The 14,144-nt window shown below is 45.6% G+C and overlaps 1 protein-coding gene across 1 annotated transcript in view; it reads right to left on the bottom strand.

The window, feature by feature from the left end:
- Positions 1–1,888: 1,888 nt before the first annotated feature.
- LOC135040591 (aldehyde dehydrogenase family 3 member B1-like) overlaps positions 1,889–14,144 on the bottom strand; it is a 270,098-nt gene continuing 257,842 nt past the window's right edge. The window contains exon 4 of the mRNA XM_063954834.1: positions 1,889–2,156. Coding sequence (XP_063810904.1) covers positions 2,029–2,156 — 128 coding nt within the window. The 3' untranslated portion in view covers positions 1,889–2,028. The remainder of the gene's footprint in view (positions 2,157–14,144) is intronic.

Below are 14,144 nucleotides of genomic sequence, written 5' to 3'. Positions count from 1 at the left end.
ACCTGTATCACCTGTCCTACTTGTGTTCTACACTAACCTATGATTGCTGGTTATTAATGACTGCATTCTCAGAAGCCTGACCAGCCGTGCACCTGTATCACCTGTCCTACCTGTGTGCTACACTAACCTCTGATTGCTGGTGATTAGTGACTGCATGCTCAGAAGCCTGACCAGCCGTGCACCTGTATCACCTGTCCTACCTGTGTGCTACACTAACCTCTGATTGCTGGTTATTAGTGACTGCATTCTCAGAAGCCTGACCAGCCGTGCACCTGTATCACCTGTTCTACCTGTGTTCTACACTAACCTCTGATTGCTGGTTATTAGTGACTGCATTCTCAGAAGCCTGACCAGCCGTGCATCTGTATCACCTGTCCTATCTGTGTTCTACACTAACCTCTGATTGCTGGTTATTAGTGACTGCATTCTCAGAAGCCTGATCAGCCGTGCACCTGTATCACCTGTCCTACCTGTGTTCTACACTAACCTCTGATTGCTGGTTATTAGTGACTGCATTCTCAGAAGCCTGACCAGCCGTGCACCTGTATCACCTGTCCTACTTGTGTTCTACACTAACCTCTGATTGCTGGTTATTAGTGACTGCATTCTCAGAAGCCTGATCAGCCGTGCACCTGTATCACCTGTCCTACCTGTGTTCTACACTAACCTCTGATTGCTGGTTATTAATGACTGCATTCTCAGAAGCCTGACCAGCCCGTGCACCTGTATCACCTGTCCTACCTGTGTTCTACACTAACCTCTGATTGCTGGTTATTAATGACTGCATTCTCAGAAGCCTGACCAGCCGTGCACCTGCATCACCTGTCCTACCTGTGTGCTACACTAACCTCTGATTGCTGGTTATTAGTGACTGCATTCTCAGAAGCCTGACCAGCCGTGCACCTGTATCACCTGTCCTACCTGTGTGCTACACTAACCTCTGATTGCTGGTGATTAGTGACTGCATTCTCAGAAGCCTGACCAGCCGTGCACCTGTATCACCTGTCCTACCTGTGTGCTACACTAACCTCTGATTGCTGGTGATTAGTGACTGCATTCTCAGAAGCCTGACCAGCCGTGCACCTGTATCACCTGTCCTACCTGTGTGCTACACTAACCTCTGATTGCTGGTTATTAGTGACTGCATTCTCAGAAGCCTGACCAGCCCGTGCACCTGTATCACCTGTCCTACTTGTGTTCTACACTAACCTATGATTGCTGGTTATTAATGACTGCATTCTCAGAAGCCTGACCAGCTACGCACCTGTATAACCTGTCCTACCTGTGTTCTACACTAACCTCTGATTGCTGGTTATTAGTGACTGCATTCTCAGAAGCCTGACCAGCCGTGCACCTGTATCACCTGTCATATCTGTGGTAGCGCTCAAAGACTCAATTGCTTCTGCCCACTGAACATCAATACCTACCCTGAGCTGAGCACGCTTAGAAAACCTGTTATTGTTTTTATTTGGTTTTTTTTGTAATCACGTTTTGTGTCCTCTGTAAAAATTTGTATTTGTTTTTTATTGGCAAAAATCCTTTGTAAACAGTAAAATTGTGTTGGATCATTACAAGTGGTTCTGTGTCGGCTGAATTGGGGGAAGACGGCTCTTGTCTCTCTATCACGATGTGGGAGTATCGGCGGGACAATTGAAAGAAGTCGACTGCCGCCATTATTAAGTCACACCGCGGTACCTGGGCACTACATGATGCCCAGGACTTGGCAACCCCAGGAAAACACTCAATATAGGAAACTTCCCCAGTGATGTCATTGAGTCTAGTTGGAAATTCATCACTTTCATTTCCATTAGACGTTCTATGTTATAATAAACATTGCACCACCTACTGTACATGGACACCTGGGAATGCCTGCCTTTATCAGAACCCTTTAATATCACACATGTAGGTAAAGTATGGAAGTTATTATTGGCTGTGACCTGTGCTGCCAGAGTATGAAGAGATGAAGAAGACACGGACATCCCGGAGGAGAGGCAGCTGGAAATCAGGAGATGATAGGAAAATGTGTCGTCAGACATTTCTACCAGTATTAGAATCTAATCCATTAATCACCTGATCTAGGTAACGAGGAAGAAGATCTGCAAGAAGTTTCTCCGTGTTCTGACTGAGCTCCGATGGTTTTATTATGGCACAGTTTCCTGAAAAGAAAGATGACATTATCAATAGATGAAAAACTACAATAATATCACATTATCAATAGATGAAAAACTACAATAATATCACATTATCAATGGATGAAAAACTACACTAATATCACATTATCAATAGATGAAAAACTACAATAATATCACATTATCAATAGATGAAAAACTACAATAATATCACTGATTTGGCTGGAACTATGTATTCCACCAAATATAGGAAGACATGTATGAAATTATTATTGTAAATGCATTTAGTATATTTTATTTACTGATAGGTCAGTAAATTTCATGTAAATGAACATTTGCCATGGCTAACAGAGGGTGAAGGAATTACCAGGAAAGCTCATTCATTGGCTGGAATGTCCCAGTGATCCCCTGTGTGTCTGTGTGATGTCACCAGTGATCCTCTGTGTGATGTCACCAGTGATTCCCTGTGTGTCTGTGTGATGTCACCAGTGATTCCCTGTGTGTCTGTGTGATGTCACCAGTGATCCCCTGTGTGTCTGTGTGATGTCACCAGTGATCCCCTGTGTGTCTGTGTGATGTCACCAGTGATTCCCTGTGTGTCTGTGTGATGTCACCAGTGATCCCCTGTGTGTCTGTGTGATGTCACCAGTGATTCCCTGTGTGTCTGTGTGATGTCACCAGTGATCCCCTGTGTGTCTGTGTGATGTCACCAGTGGCCCCCTGTTTGTCTGTGTGATGTCACCAGTGATCCCCTGTGTGTCTGTGTGATGTCACCAGTGATCCTCTGTGTGATGTCACCAGTGATTCCCTGTGTGTCTGTGTGATGTCACCAGTGATTCCCTGTGTGTCTGTGTGATGTCACCAGTGATCCCCTGTGTGTCTGTGTGATGTCACCAGTGATTCCCTGTGTGTCTGTGTGATGTCACCAGTGATCCCCTGTGTGTCTGTGTGATGTCACCAGTGATCCCCTGTGTGTCTGTGTGATGTCACCAGTGATCCTCTGTGTGATGTCACCAGTGATCCCCTGTGTGTCTGTGTGATGTCACCAGTGATTCCCTGTGTGTCTGTGTGATGTCACCAGTGATCCCCTGTGTGTCTGTGTGATGTCACCAGTGATCCTCTGTGTGATGTCACCAGTGATCCCCTGTGTGTCTGTGTGATGTCACCAGTGATCCCCTGTGTGTCTGTGTGATGTCACCAGTGATCCCCTCTGTGTCTGTGTGATGTCACCAGTGATCCCCTGTGTGTCTGTGTGATGTCACCAGTGATCCCCTGTGTGTCTGTGTGATGTCACCAGTGATCCCCTGTGGGTCTGCCCGATGATGGGAGCATGCAATTATTTCACAATTACAGATTGCTGTATATTCAGAGGTGTAGCTAGGCATCATTGTGCCTGGAGCAAGGGTACGTTTTGGTGCCCCCTCCTCTGCTCCCCTGTACTGAACTGGGGGCCTGGCCAACAAGTGGTGGCCAGGGCCACCTTAGCAGCAGTGTAGACCCCTGGACAAAGAAATGCACTGGGGTCCGTACCCATCTTCCAGCGGTAGGGTTGGTGGGTCCTATCATCGGCAGCTTTGATGTCCCGTGGCCAGTAGGGTGTTCTATCTTCTGCTCAACATGTAGGACCTGGAGTAATCATTTCTGCTAATTGCTCCTTTACTGAACAGATTGTGAGAGATGGGGCGGGAGGGAGAACACTAAACTGTAGAGGGGGGCATTGTGCTGAATGAAGGGGCCCCGGTACATGATTTCCTGGGTGGTAGGGGGTGTTTAATATGCAGGGGAGGGGTGGATAGTGGAGTGGGCTTAATATTCATCATTTTCCGGTGGGAGTTTCCCTGACTGCAGATATCGCCAATTCCTGGAAATAACTGTTAATGGAATAAAACACGAGAATCCCACCTTTTAGGAAGTACTGGGGACTTGGGGATCAGAGTAAAGGAGCCAGAGCAATCCACCAATGTAAATATAAACTGCATACCAGGCGTGTGGAGCTGGAGCAGGGACCGGCTGCTGGAAGGCTGATATCTCTGGTTCTAGGCATAGTAGAGACAAGTTGCTATTGTCCACCAAAAGGGGAGAGTCCCAGCTTTTGGAGTATAGCCTCAGAAAAACGCTAAGTCAGACAGAACCCGAGATATCTGGCTGGGAAGAGGATTTAACAGGCTTGGATGGGAACCACTGCTTTGAAGTCGAATATCTCTGGTTCCCTAGGGACGATTTTCAAAAATCTGGTACCCCTGGAAAAAGGGGACCTTCAGCTATCAACATAGGGCACATATACTCCTTAGGCCGTAGAGAAAGTGCCCATTGAGCGCAAACAAAAAGACGGCCCTGGTGGTGGCATGTTACATTTAAAGAAAAACAATATTTAAAAATCCTAATTTGGTGACAGGGCCGGTTCTAGACCTTGAGGAGCTTGGGGCAATAGTTTCCATTTGGTGCCCCCATGTTTTAAATAGGGTCAGCGCGTGGTGAAGGCTTGCAACAACAATATAGGAGCATGGCAGTATGAATGATGTAGTACTATCTCACAGCACTGAGGTCATGGGTTTGATTCCTAGCATGGCCCAAACTGTGTGGAGTTTGTATATTCTCCCCATGCTTGCTTAGTTTTTTTTATTCCTGGCACTCAGGTTTCCTCCCACAATACAAAAAATAAATAAAAATACTGGTAGGTTTACTGGGTCGCAACAAAAATTAACCCGTGTGTGTGTGTGTGTGTGTGTGTGTGTGTGTGTGTGTGTGTGTGTCTGTGTGTGTGGTAAGAAATATAGATTATAATCTCCCATGGGGCACGGCCTGATTGGCAAAATATTCTCTGTAAAGTGCTGCAAAATATGTGTGCACTGTATAAATTACTGCTAATGATACATAAATAATGGCTTCATTGGGAAATTGCATGGCCACAGAATAGTACCAATTCACATAACACCACACAGTAGTGTCTGTTATTTACATTACACCACACAGTAGTACCCCTTATACGTTATGCCACACAGTAGTACCCCTTATACACATTATGCCACACAGTAGTACCCCTTATACACATTATGCCACACAGTAGTACCCCTTATACACGTCATGACACACAGTAGTACCCCTTATACGTTATGCTACACAGTAGTACCCCTTATAAATGTTATGCCACACAGTAGAGTATGGTATTTACATTACACCACACAGTAGTACCCCTTATACACATTATGCCACACAGTAGTACCCCTTATATAGTTCATGACACACAGTAGTACCCCTTATACACGTCATGACACACAGTAGTACCCCTTATACACATTATGCCACACAGTAGTACCCCTTATACGTTATGCCATACAGTAGTACCCCTTATAAATGTTATGCCACACAGTAGAGTCTGTTATTTACATTACACCACACAGTAGTACCCATTATACATGTTATGCCACACAGTAGTACCCCTTATACACGTTATGCCACACAGTAGTACCCCTTATACATGTTATGCCACACAGTAGTACCCCTTATACACATTATGCCACACAGTAGTACCCCTTATACATGTTATGCCACACAGTAGTACCCCTTATACATGTTATGCCACACAGTAGTACCCCTTATACGTTATGCCACACAGTAGTACCCCTTATACATGTTATGCCACACAGTAGTACCCCTTATAAATGTTATGCCACACAGTAGTACCCCTTATACATGTTATGCCACACAGTAGTACCCCTTATAAATGTTATGCCACACAGTAGAGTCTGTTATCTACATTACACCACACAGTAGTACTCCTTATACACGTTATGCCACATAGTAGTACCCCTTATACACGTCATGACACACAGTAGTACCCCTTATACACGTCATGACACACAGTAGTACCCCTTATACACGTCATGACACACAGTAGTACCCCTTATACACGTCATGACACACAGTAGTACCCCTTATACACGTCATGACACACAGTAGTAACCCTTATACACGTCATGACACACAGTACCCTTATACACGTCATGACACACAGTAGTACCCCTTATATACGTCATGACACACAGTAGTACCCCTTATACACGTTATGCCACACAGTAGTACCCCTTATACACGTCATGACACACAGTAGTACTCCTTATACACGTCATGACACACAGTAGTACTCCTTATACACGTCATGCTGCAGCAGCCTGAAGGGCAGAGAGAGGTGCTGCAGAAGTCAGGGTAGAAAGAGGTGCTGCACCAGTTGCTGCAAAGACAGGTGATGCAGGATCAATGTGGAGAGAGGTGCTGCAGCAGCAGGGGAAGAGAGGTGCTGCAGGACAGAAGTAACCCTGCAGCACAGCTGTAAGCAGACAGTGAGACATAAAGAGGGTGGCAGAGCTCCGGCATGTGCCGACTGTCAGTGTCTCCTGCTGTCACCTCTGGCCTGTCCTGTTCCCTACCTAGTCTCCAAGTCAGTGTGCGACCCTCTGCTTCTCCTCCTCCTGCTCTGCGGCTGCCAGTACAGTGGCTCACAGGAAGGGGAGGTGGCAGATGGCAGTGCCCCCTCTAACTTTTTTAGTGCCCGGATCTCGCTCCACTAGAGCCACCCTCGCTACACCCCTGGGTATATTGCATTTAAATCACAAACTATAGACAATAGGTTCACTGAGATCACAGGTACCCGATGATGTGGATACTGAGATGCATTAGCCCTATGCTGACAGCCCTCCTGGTATCTACAGTGAGAGATCTGCCCACCTGCAAACCAAAGAGAGAAATAAGATGAACACGAGCACAAAGTTCTTGTCCATTATACCCATTTTCCACTAGCTCCTTAAAACACGGGTAAATGCGCGGGGGCGCGCATTTACCCGTGTTTTTCCCTAGTGGAAACGGGTCCCCCGGCAAATTCCCGGATCAAGTGATCCGGGAATCCTACCTGGGTAGCTAGCCGGGTTGAACACGTGTTCAACCCGGCTAGCTGTCTAGTGTCAACGGGTTGGTGAGCGCTGTCATTAGGGGGCTGTAGCACGGGTCGCAGCCGTGCCAGGCGACACTGCTGCGACCCGTGCTTTAAGTGGAAAAGAGGTATTAGTCTCCTCAAATACATCCCGACTGCCTATCTCAGTGCCCTCTGCCAGCACCGAATGAGCTCAGTGCCCTCTGCCAGCACCGAATGAGCTCAGTGCCCTCTGCCAGCACCGAATGAAGAATAAATTCCTTATTACTGTTATACTAATGTATCAGAATATGTCAGAAGCAGCTACATGTTATAAAAATGTTAATTTAATCAGAAAATGTTGTACACATCCATTAATCTTACAATCAACACAAAAATATATAAAATCACCTAGTGTGCTAGATTAAGATCTGTGTGGCCCCCGGGCAACTAATTTATGGGGGCCTCAACCAATAAAACATTATGCCACACAGTGCCCCCATTATGCACACTATGCCACACAGTGCCCCCATTATGCACACTATGCCACACAGTGCCCCCATTATGTACACTATGCCACACAGTGCCCCCATTATGTACACTATGCCACACAGTGCCCCAATTATGTACACTATGCCACACAGTGCCCCCATTATGTACACTATGCCACACAGTGCTCCCATTATGTACACTATGCCACACAGTGCTCCCATTTCAAAGCCAACTTTGACATGATGAAGGAAGCGTTAAGGGACATTGAATGGGAAATTCTGTTTCAACGGAAAAATACTACAGAGAAATGGGATGTATTAAAATCACTGCTAATTAATAATACTCATAAATTTATTCCCACCAGCAGCAAAAAAAATGGAAAAAAATCCCAAACCAATGTGGTTTAACAAAAATATAAAGGAATTAATGGACAAAAAAAACGGGCATTTAAAATATACAAATCTGAGGGGGGTGCGGAGTCATTTCAGCACTATAAGGACTGTAACAAAATACGCAAAAAAGGAATAAGAGCAGCTAAAGTAGAAACTGAAAAACTAGTAGCAAAGGAAAGCAAAGCAAAGCGAATCCCAATTTTTTTTTTATTTTTTTTTTAGTACATCAACAGCAAGAGACTAAAGAAGGAGAGTATAGGCCCTTTAAAGGACAAGAGGAGAGTCTTAATCAAAAATGATAATGACATAGCAAACAAACTAAACAAGTTTTTTTCAACCGTTTTTACCTGGGAGGACCAAATGCTGGGTCTAACACAAAATCTCAACAAAGATAATGTCCCACTGCTAAATGCTTATTTATGTGAGGAGGTAGTCTGTGACCAATTAAAAAAGTTAAAGATTAATAAGTCACCGGGTCCCGATGGAATTCACCCAAGGGTTCTTATGAAGCTTCACGCTGAACTAGCAAGACCTCTATTTTTGATCTTCATGGATTCAGTTAAATCGGGTATGTTTCCCAAAGACTGGCGTATAGCGGAGGTAGTGCCGATATTTAAAAAGGCTAGCAAAGCTGAACCAGGTAATTATAGACCAGTTAGTCTTACATCTATATTGGGGAAAGTATTGGAAGGTATTCTAAGGGACAATATTCAAAAGTTCCTTGAAGCAAATAAGGTCATTAAAAGGAACCAACATGGATTTGTGAAGGACAGATCATGTCAAACCAACTTACTTGGCTTTTATGAAACAGTAAGTGCGAACCTGGATCAGGGTAATGAGGTGGATATAATCTTTTTAGACTTTGCCAAAGCTTTTGACACTGTACCACACATGCGTCTTATCTACAAGCTACAAGAAAAAGGGCTAGGGAGCACAATATGCACTTGGGTCAGTAATTGGTTAGATAATAGGGAGCAGTGTGTTGTGGTCAATGGATCATTTTCAGATTGGACTAAAGTACTAAGTGGTGTGCCACAAGGGTCTGTACTTGGACCACTTTTGTTCAACATTTTCATCAACGACCTAACAGTAGGTCTAGAGAGCATGGTATCAATTTTCGCAGACGATACCAAATTGTGTAAAGTTATAAATACGGAGGGGACGCTGAGTCTCTTCAGAATGACTTAACTAAACTGGAAGCTGGGCGGCAAAATGGAGAATGAGTTTCAACACAGACAAGTGTAAGGTAATGCACTGTGGGGGGCAAGACCAAAAATAACACCTACATACTAAATGGGGTAATATTAGGGGATTCTGTACTCGAAAAAGACTTAGGGGTTCACATAGATAACAAATTAAGCAGCAGTACCCAAAGTAGGAGTGCAGCAAAGAAGGCTATTAAGATATTAGCATGCATAAAATGGGGAATTGATGCAAGAGACAAAAGTATTATACTCCCATTATATAAATCACTAGTGAGGCCTCATCTTGAATACTGTGTGCAATTTTGGGCACCATAGTACAAAAAGGATATCCTGGAGCTAGAAAAGGTTCAGAGGCGGGCGACCAAACTAATTAAGGGCCTGGAGACGCTGGAATACGAGGAAAGGCTTGCAAGGCTAGGCATGTTTACACTGGAGAAGAGGAGACTAAGAGGGGACATGATCAACATCTACAAATATATAAGGGGTCAATACAAAGAGCTCGGGAGGGACCTGTTTTCAATAAGATCAGCACAGAGGACACGTGGTCACTCGCTTAGGTTAGAGGAGAGGAGTTTCCACACATTGAGGCAAAAAGGTTTTTTCACAGTAAGGACAATACGTGTTTGGAATTCCCTGTCTGAGGGAGTAGTAATGGCGGACTCAGTCAACACCTTTAAGAATTGGTTAGATAAATTCCTATTGGATAAAGATATTCAGGGTTATGTGGCGTAGGCACGCATTATAGTTACTATAACTAGTCCTAACACAAAAATAACTAGTCCTATAATAAGACTGCATAGGAGACCACAAATAGGTTGAACTCGATAGACAATTGTCTTTTTTCAACCTTAGTTACTATGCTATACTATGCTATGCATTTCGCCACACAATGCCTTCATTATGCACACTATACCATACAGTTTCCCCATTTTGCACATTATGCCACAAAGTGCCCCCATTATGTACACTATGCCACACAGTGCCTCCATTATGCACACTATGCCACACAGTGCCCCCATTATGCACACTATGCCACACAGTGCTCCCATTATGTACACTATGCCACACAGTGCCCCCATTATGCACACTATGCCACACAGTGCCCCCATTATGTACATTATGCCACACAGGGCCTCCATTATGTACATTATGCCACACAGTGCCCCCATTATGTACATTATGCCACATAGTGCCCCCATTATGCACACTATGCCACACAGTGCCCCCATTATGCACACTATGCCACACAGTGCCCCCATTATGTACATTATGCCACACAGGGCCTCCATTATGTACATTATGCCACACAGTGCCCCCATTATGTACATTATGCCACATAGTGCCCCCATTATGCACACTATGCCACACAGTGCCCCCATTATGCACACTATGCCACACAGTGCCCCCATTATGTACATTATGCCACATAGGGCCTTCATTATGTACACTATGCCACACAGTGCCCCCATTATGCACACTATGCCACACAGTGCTCCCATTTTGTACACTATGCCACACAGTGCCCCCATTATGCACACTATGCCACACAGTGCCCCCATTATGTACATTATGCCACATAGGGCCTTCATTATGTACACTATGCCACACAGTGCCCCCATTATGTACAATATGCCACACAGTGCCCCCATTATGCACACTATGCCACACAGTGCCCCCATTATGTACATTATGCCACACAGGGCCTCCATTATGTACATTATGCCACACAGGGCCTCCATTATGTACATTATGCCACACAGTGCCCCCATTATGTACATTATGCCACATAGGGCCTCCATTATGTACACTATGCCACACAGTGCCCCCATTATGCACACTATGCCACACAATGCCCCCATTATGTACATTATGCCACATAGGGCCTCCATTATGTACACTATGCCACACAGTGCCCCCATTATGCACACTATGCCACACAGTGCCCCCATTATGTACATTATGCCACATAGGGCCTTCATTATGTACACTATGCCACACAGTGCCCCCATTATGCACACTATGCCACACAGTGCTCCCATTATGTACACTATGCCACACAGTGCCCCCATTATGCACACTATGCCACACAGTGCCCCCATTATGTACATTATGCCACATAGGGCCTTCATTATGTACACTATGCCACACAGTGCCCCCATTATGCACACTATGCCACACAGTGCTCCCATTATGTACACTATGCCACACAGTGCCCCCATTATGCACACTATGCCACACAGTGCCCCCATTATGTACATTATGCCACACAGGGCCTCCATTATGTACATTATGCCACACAGGGCCTCCATTATGAAAATTATGCCACACATTGCCCCCATTATGTACATTATGCCACATAGGGCCTCCATTATGTACACTATGCCGCACAGTGCCCCCATTATGCACACTATGCCACACAGTGCCCCCATTATGTACATTATGCCACATAGGGCCTTCATTATGTACACTATTCCACAAAGTGCCCCCATTATGTACATTATGCCACATAGGGCCTTTATTATGTACACTATGCCACACAGTGCCCCCATTATGCACACTATGCCACACAGTGCCCCCATTATGCACACTATGCCACACAGTGCCCCCATTATGTACATTATGCCACATAGGGCCTTCATTATGTACACTATGCCACACAGTGCCCCCATTATGCACACTATGCCACACAGTGCTCCCATTATGTACACTATGCCACACAGTGCCCCCATTATGCACACTATGCCACACAGTGCCCCCATTATGTACATTATGCCACATAGGGCCTTCATTATGTACACTATGCCACACAGTGCCCCCATTATGCACACTATGCCACACAGTGCTCCCATTATGTACACTATGCCACACAGTGCCCCCATTATGCACACTATGCCACACAGTGCCCCCATTATGTACATTATGCCACACAGGGCCTCCATTATGTACATTATGCCACACAGGGCCTCCATTATGTACATTATGCCACACAGGGCCTCCATTATGAAAATTATGCCACACATTGCCCCCATTATGTACATTATGCCACATAGGGCCTCCATTATGTACACTATGCCGCACAGTGCCCCCATTATGCACACTATGCCACACAGTGCCCCCATTATGTACATTATGCCACATAGGGCCTTCATTATGTACACTATGCCACAAAGTGCCCCCATTATGTACATTATGCCACATAGGGCCTTCATTATGTACACTATGCCACACAGTGCCCCCATTATGCACACTATGCCACACAGTGCCCCCATTATGCACACTATGCCACACAGTGCCCCCATTATGTACATTATGCCACATAGGGCCTTCATTATGTACACTATGCCACACAGTGCCCCTATTATGCACACTATGCCACACAGTGCTCCCATTATGTACACTATGCCACACAGTGCCCCCATTATGCACACTATGCCACACAGTGCCCCCATTATGTACATTATGCCACATAGGGCCTTCATTATGTACACTATGCCACACAGTGCCCCCATTATGCACACTATGCCACACAGTGCTCCCATTATGTACACTATGCCATACAGTGCCCCCATTATGCACACTATGCCACACAGTGCCCCCATTATGTACATTATGCCACACAGGGCCTCCATTATGTACATTATGCCACACAGGGCCTCCATTATGAAAATTATGCCACACATTGCCCCCATTATGTACATTATGCCACATAGGGCCTCCATTATGTACACTATGCCGCACAGTGCCCCCATTATGCACACTATGCCACACAGTGCCCCCATTATGTACATTATGCCACATAGGGCCTTCATTATGTACACTATGCCACAAAGTGCCCCCATTATGTACATTATGCCACATAGGGCCTTCATTATGTACACTATGCCACACAGTGCCCCCATTATGCACACTATGCCACACAGTGCCCCCATTATGTACATTATGCCACATAGGGCCTTCATTATGTACACTATGCCACACAGTGCCCCCATTATGCACACTATGCCACACAGTGCTCCCATTATGTACACTATGCCACACAGTGCCCCCATTATGCACACTATGCCACACAGTGCCCCCATTATGTACATTATGCCACATAGGGCCCCCATTATGCACACTATGCCACACAGTGCCCACATTATGGACACTATGCCACACAGTGCCCCCATTATGTACATTATGCCACATAGGGCCTTCATTATGTACACTATGCCACACAGTGCCCCCATTATGCACACTATGCCACACAGTGCCCCCATTATGTACATTATGCCACATAGGGCCCCCATTATGCACACTATGCCACACAGTGCCCACAGTATGTACATTATGCCACACAGTGCCTCCATTATGTACATTATGCCACACGGTGCCTCCATTTTGTACATTATGCCACACAGTGCCTCCATTTTGTACATTATGCCACACAGTGCCCCCATTATGCCACACAGTTACCCTTATTATGCCACAGTGGCTCAGTATGAGACACAGCCTACTCAGGATCCCACACAATGCACCCCTGTATGCTACATAGAGCCCCTATGTTAATATTATGTTCCAGTGCCCCCATTATGCACATTATGGTACAGTGCCCCCCAGTATAAATATTGATAATACATTCCAGTGCCCCCGCAGTATGAAAAAGAGACCCCCATGCTATGTCACAGACCCTCCCAGTGATCCCGTAGTATAATACATATTGTCCCCCAGTATGCCACACAAAGCCCACATATTATGTTCCACTGTCACCACAGTATACCACATTTTACACCCCAGTATTCCACAAGGTGCCCCCCTGTGACAGGATGCGTCTTGCTGCCCACGCCAAGTGATCAGATTGGTTTGGGTGTCAGAGGGCAATAGGGGATTCCCTCACGTCAGTAACCACCTGTTACGGTGGGCAGGCTCCTACCACATGGTACCTGGAACCATGTTTCTACTCAGGCTCCTACTAACGGCACCTATACCGCTACAGCCATCCAGTCTGAATTAGGCCCCATGTGCCAGATATTATGACTTT

Source organism: Pseudophryne corroboree, unplaced genomic scaffold, assembly GCF_028390025.1.
Source record: "Pseudophryne corroboree isolate aPseCor3 unplaced genomic scaffold, aPseCor3.hap2 scaffold_748, whole genome shotgun sequence".
NCBI lineage: Eukaryota > Metazoa > Chordata > Amphibia > Anura > Myobatrachidae > Pseudophryne > Pseudophryne corroboree.
This window is presented reverse-complemented; position numbering and strand designations above follow the sequence as displayed.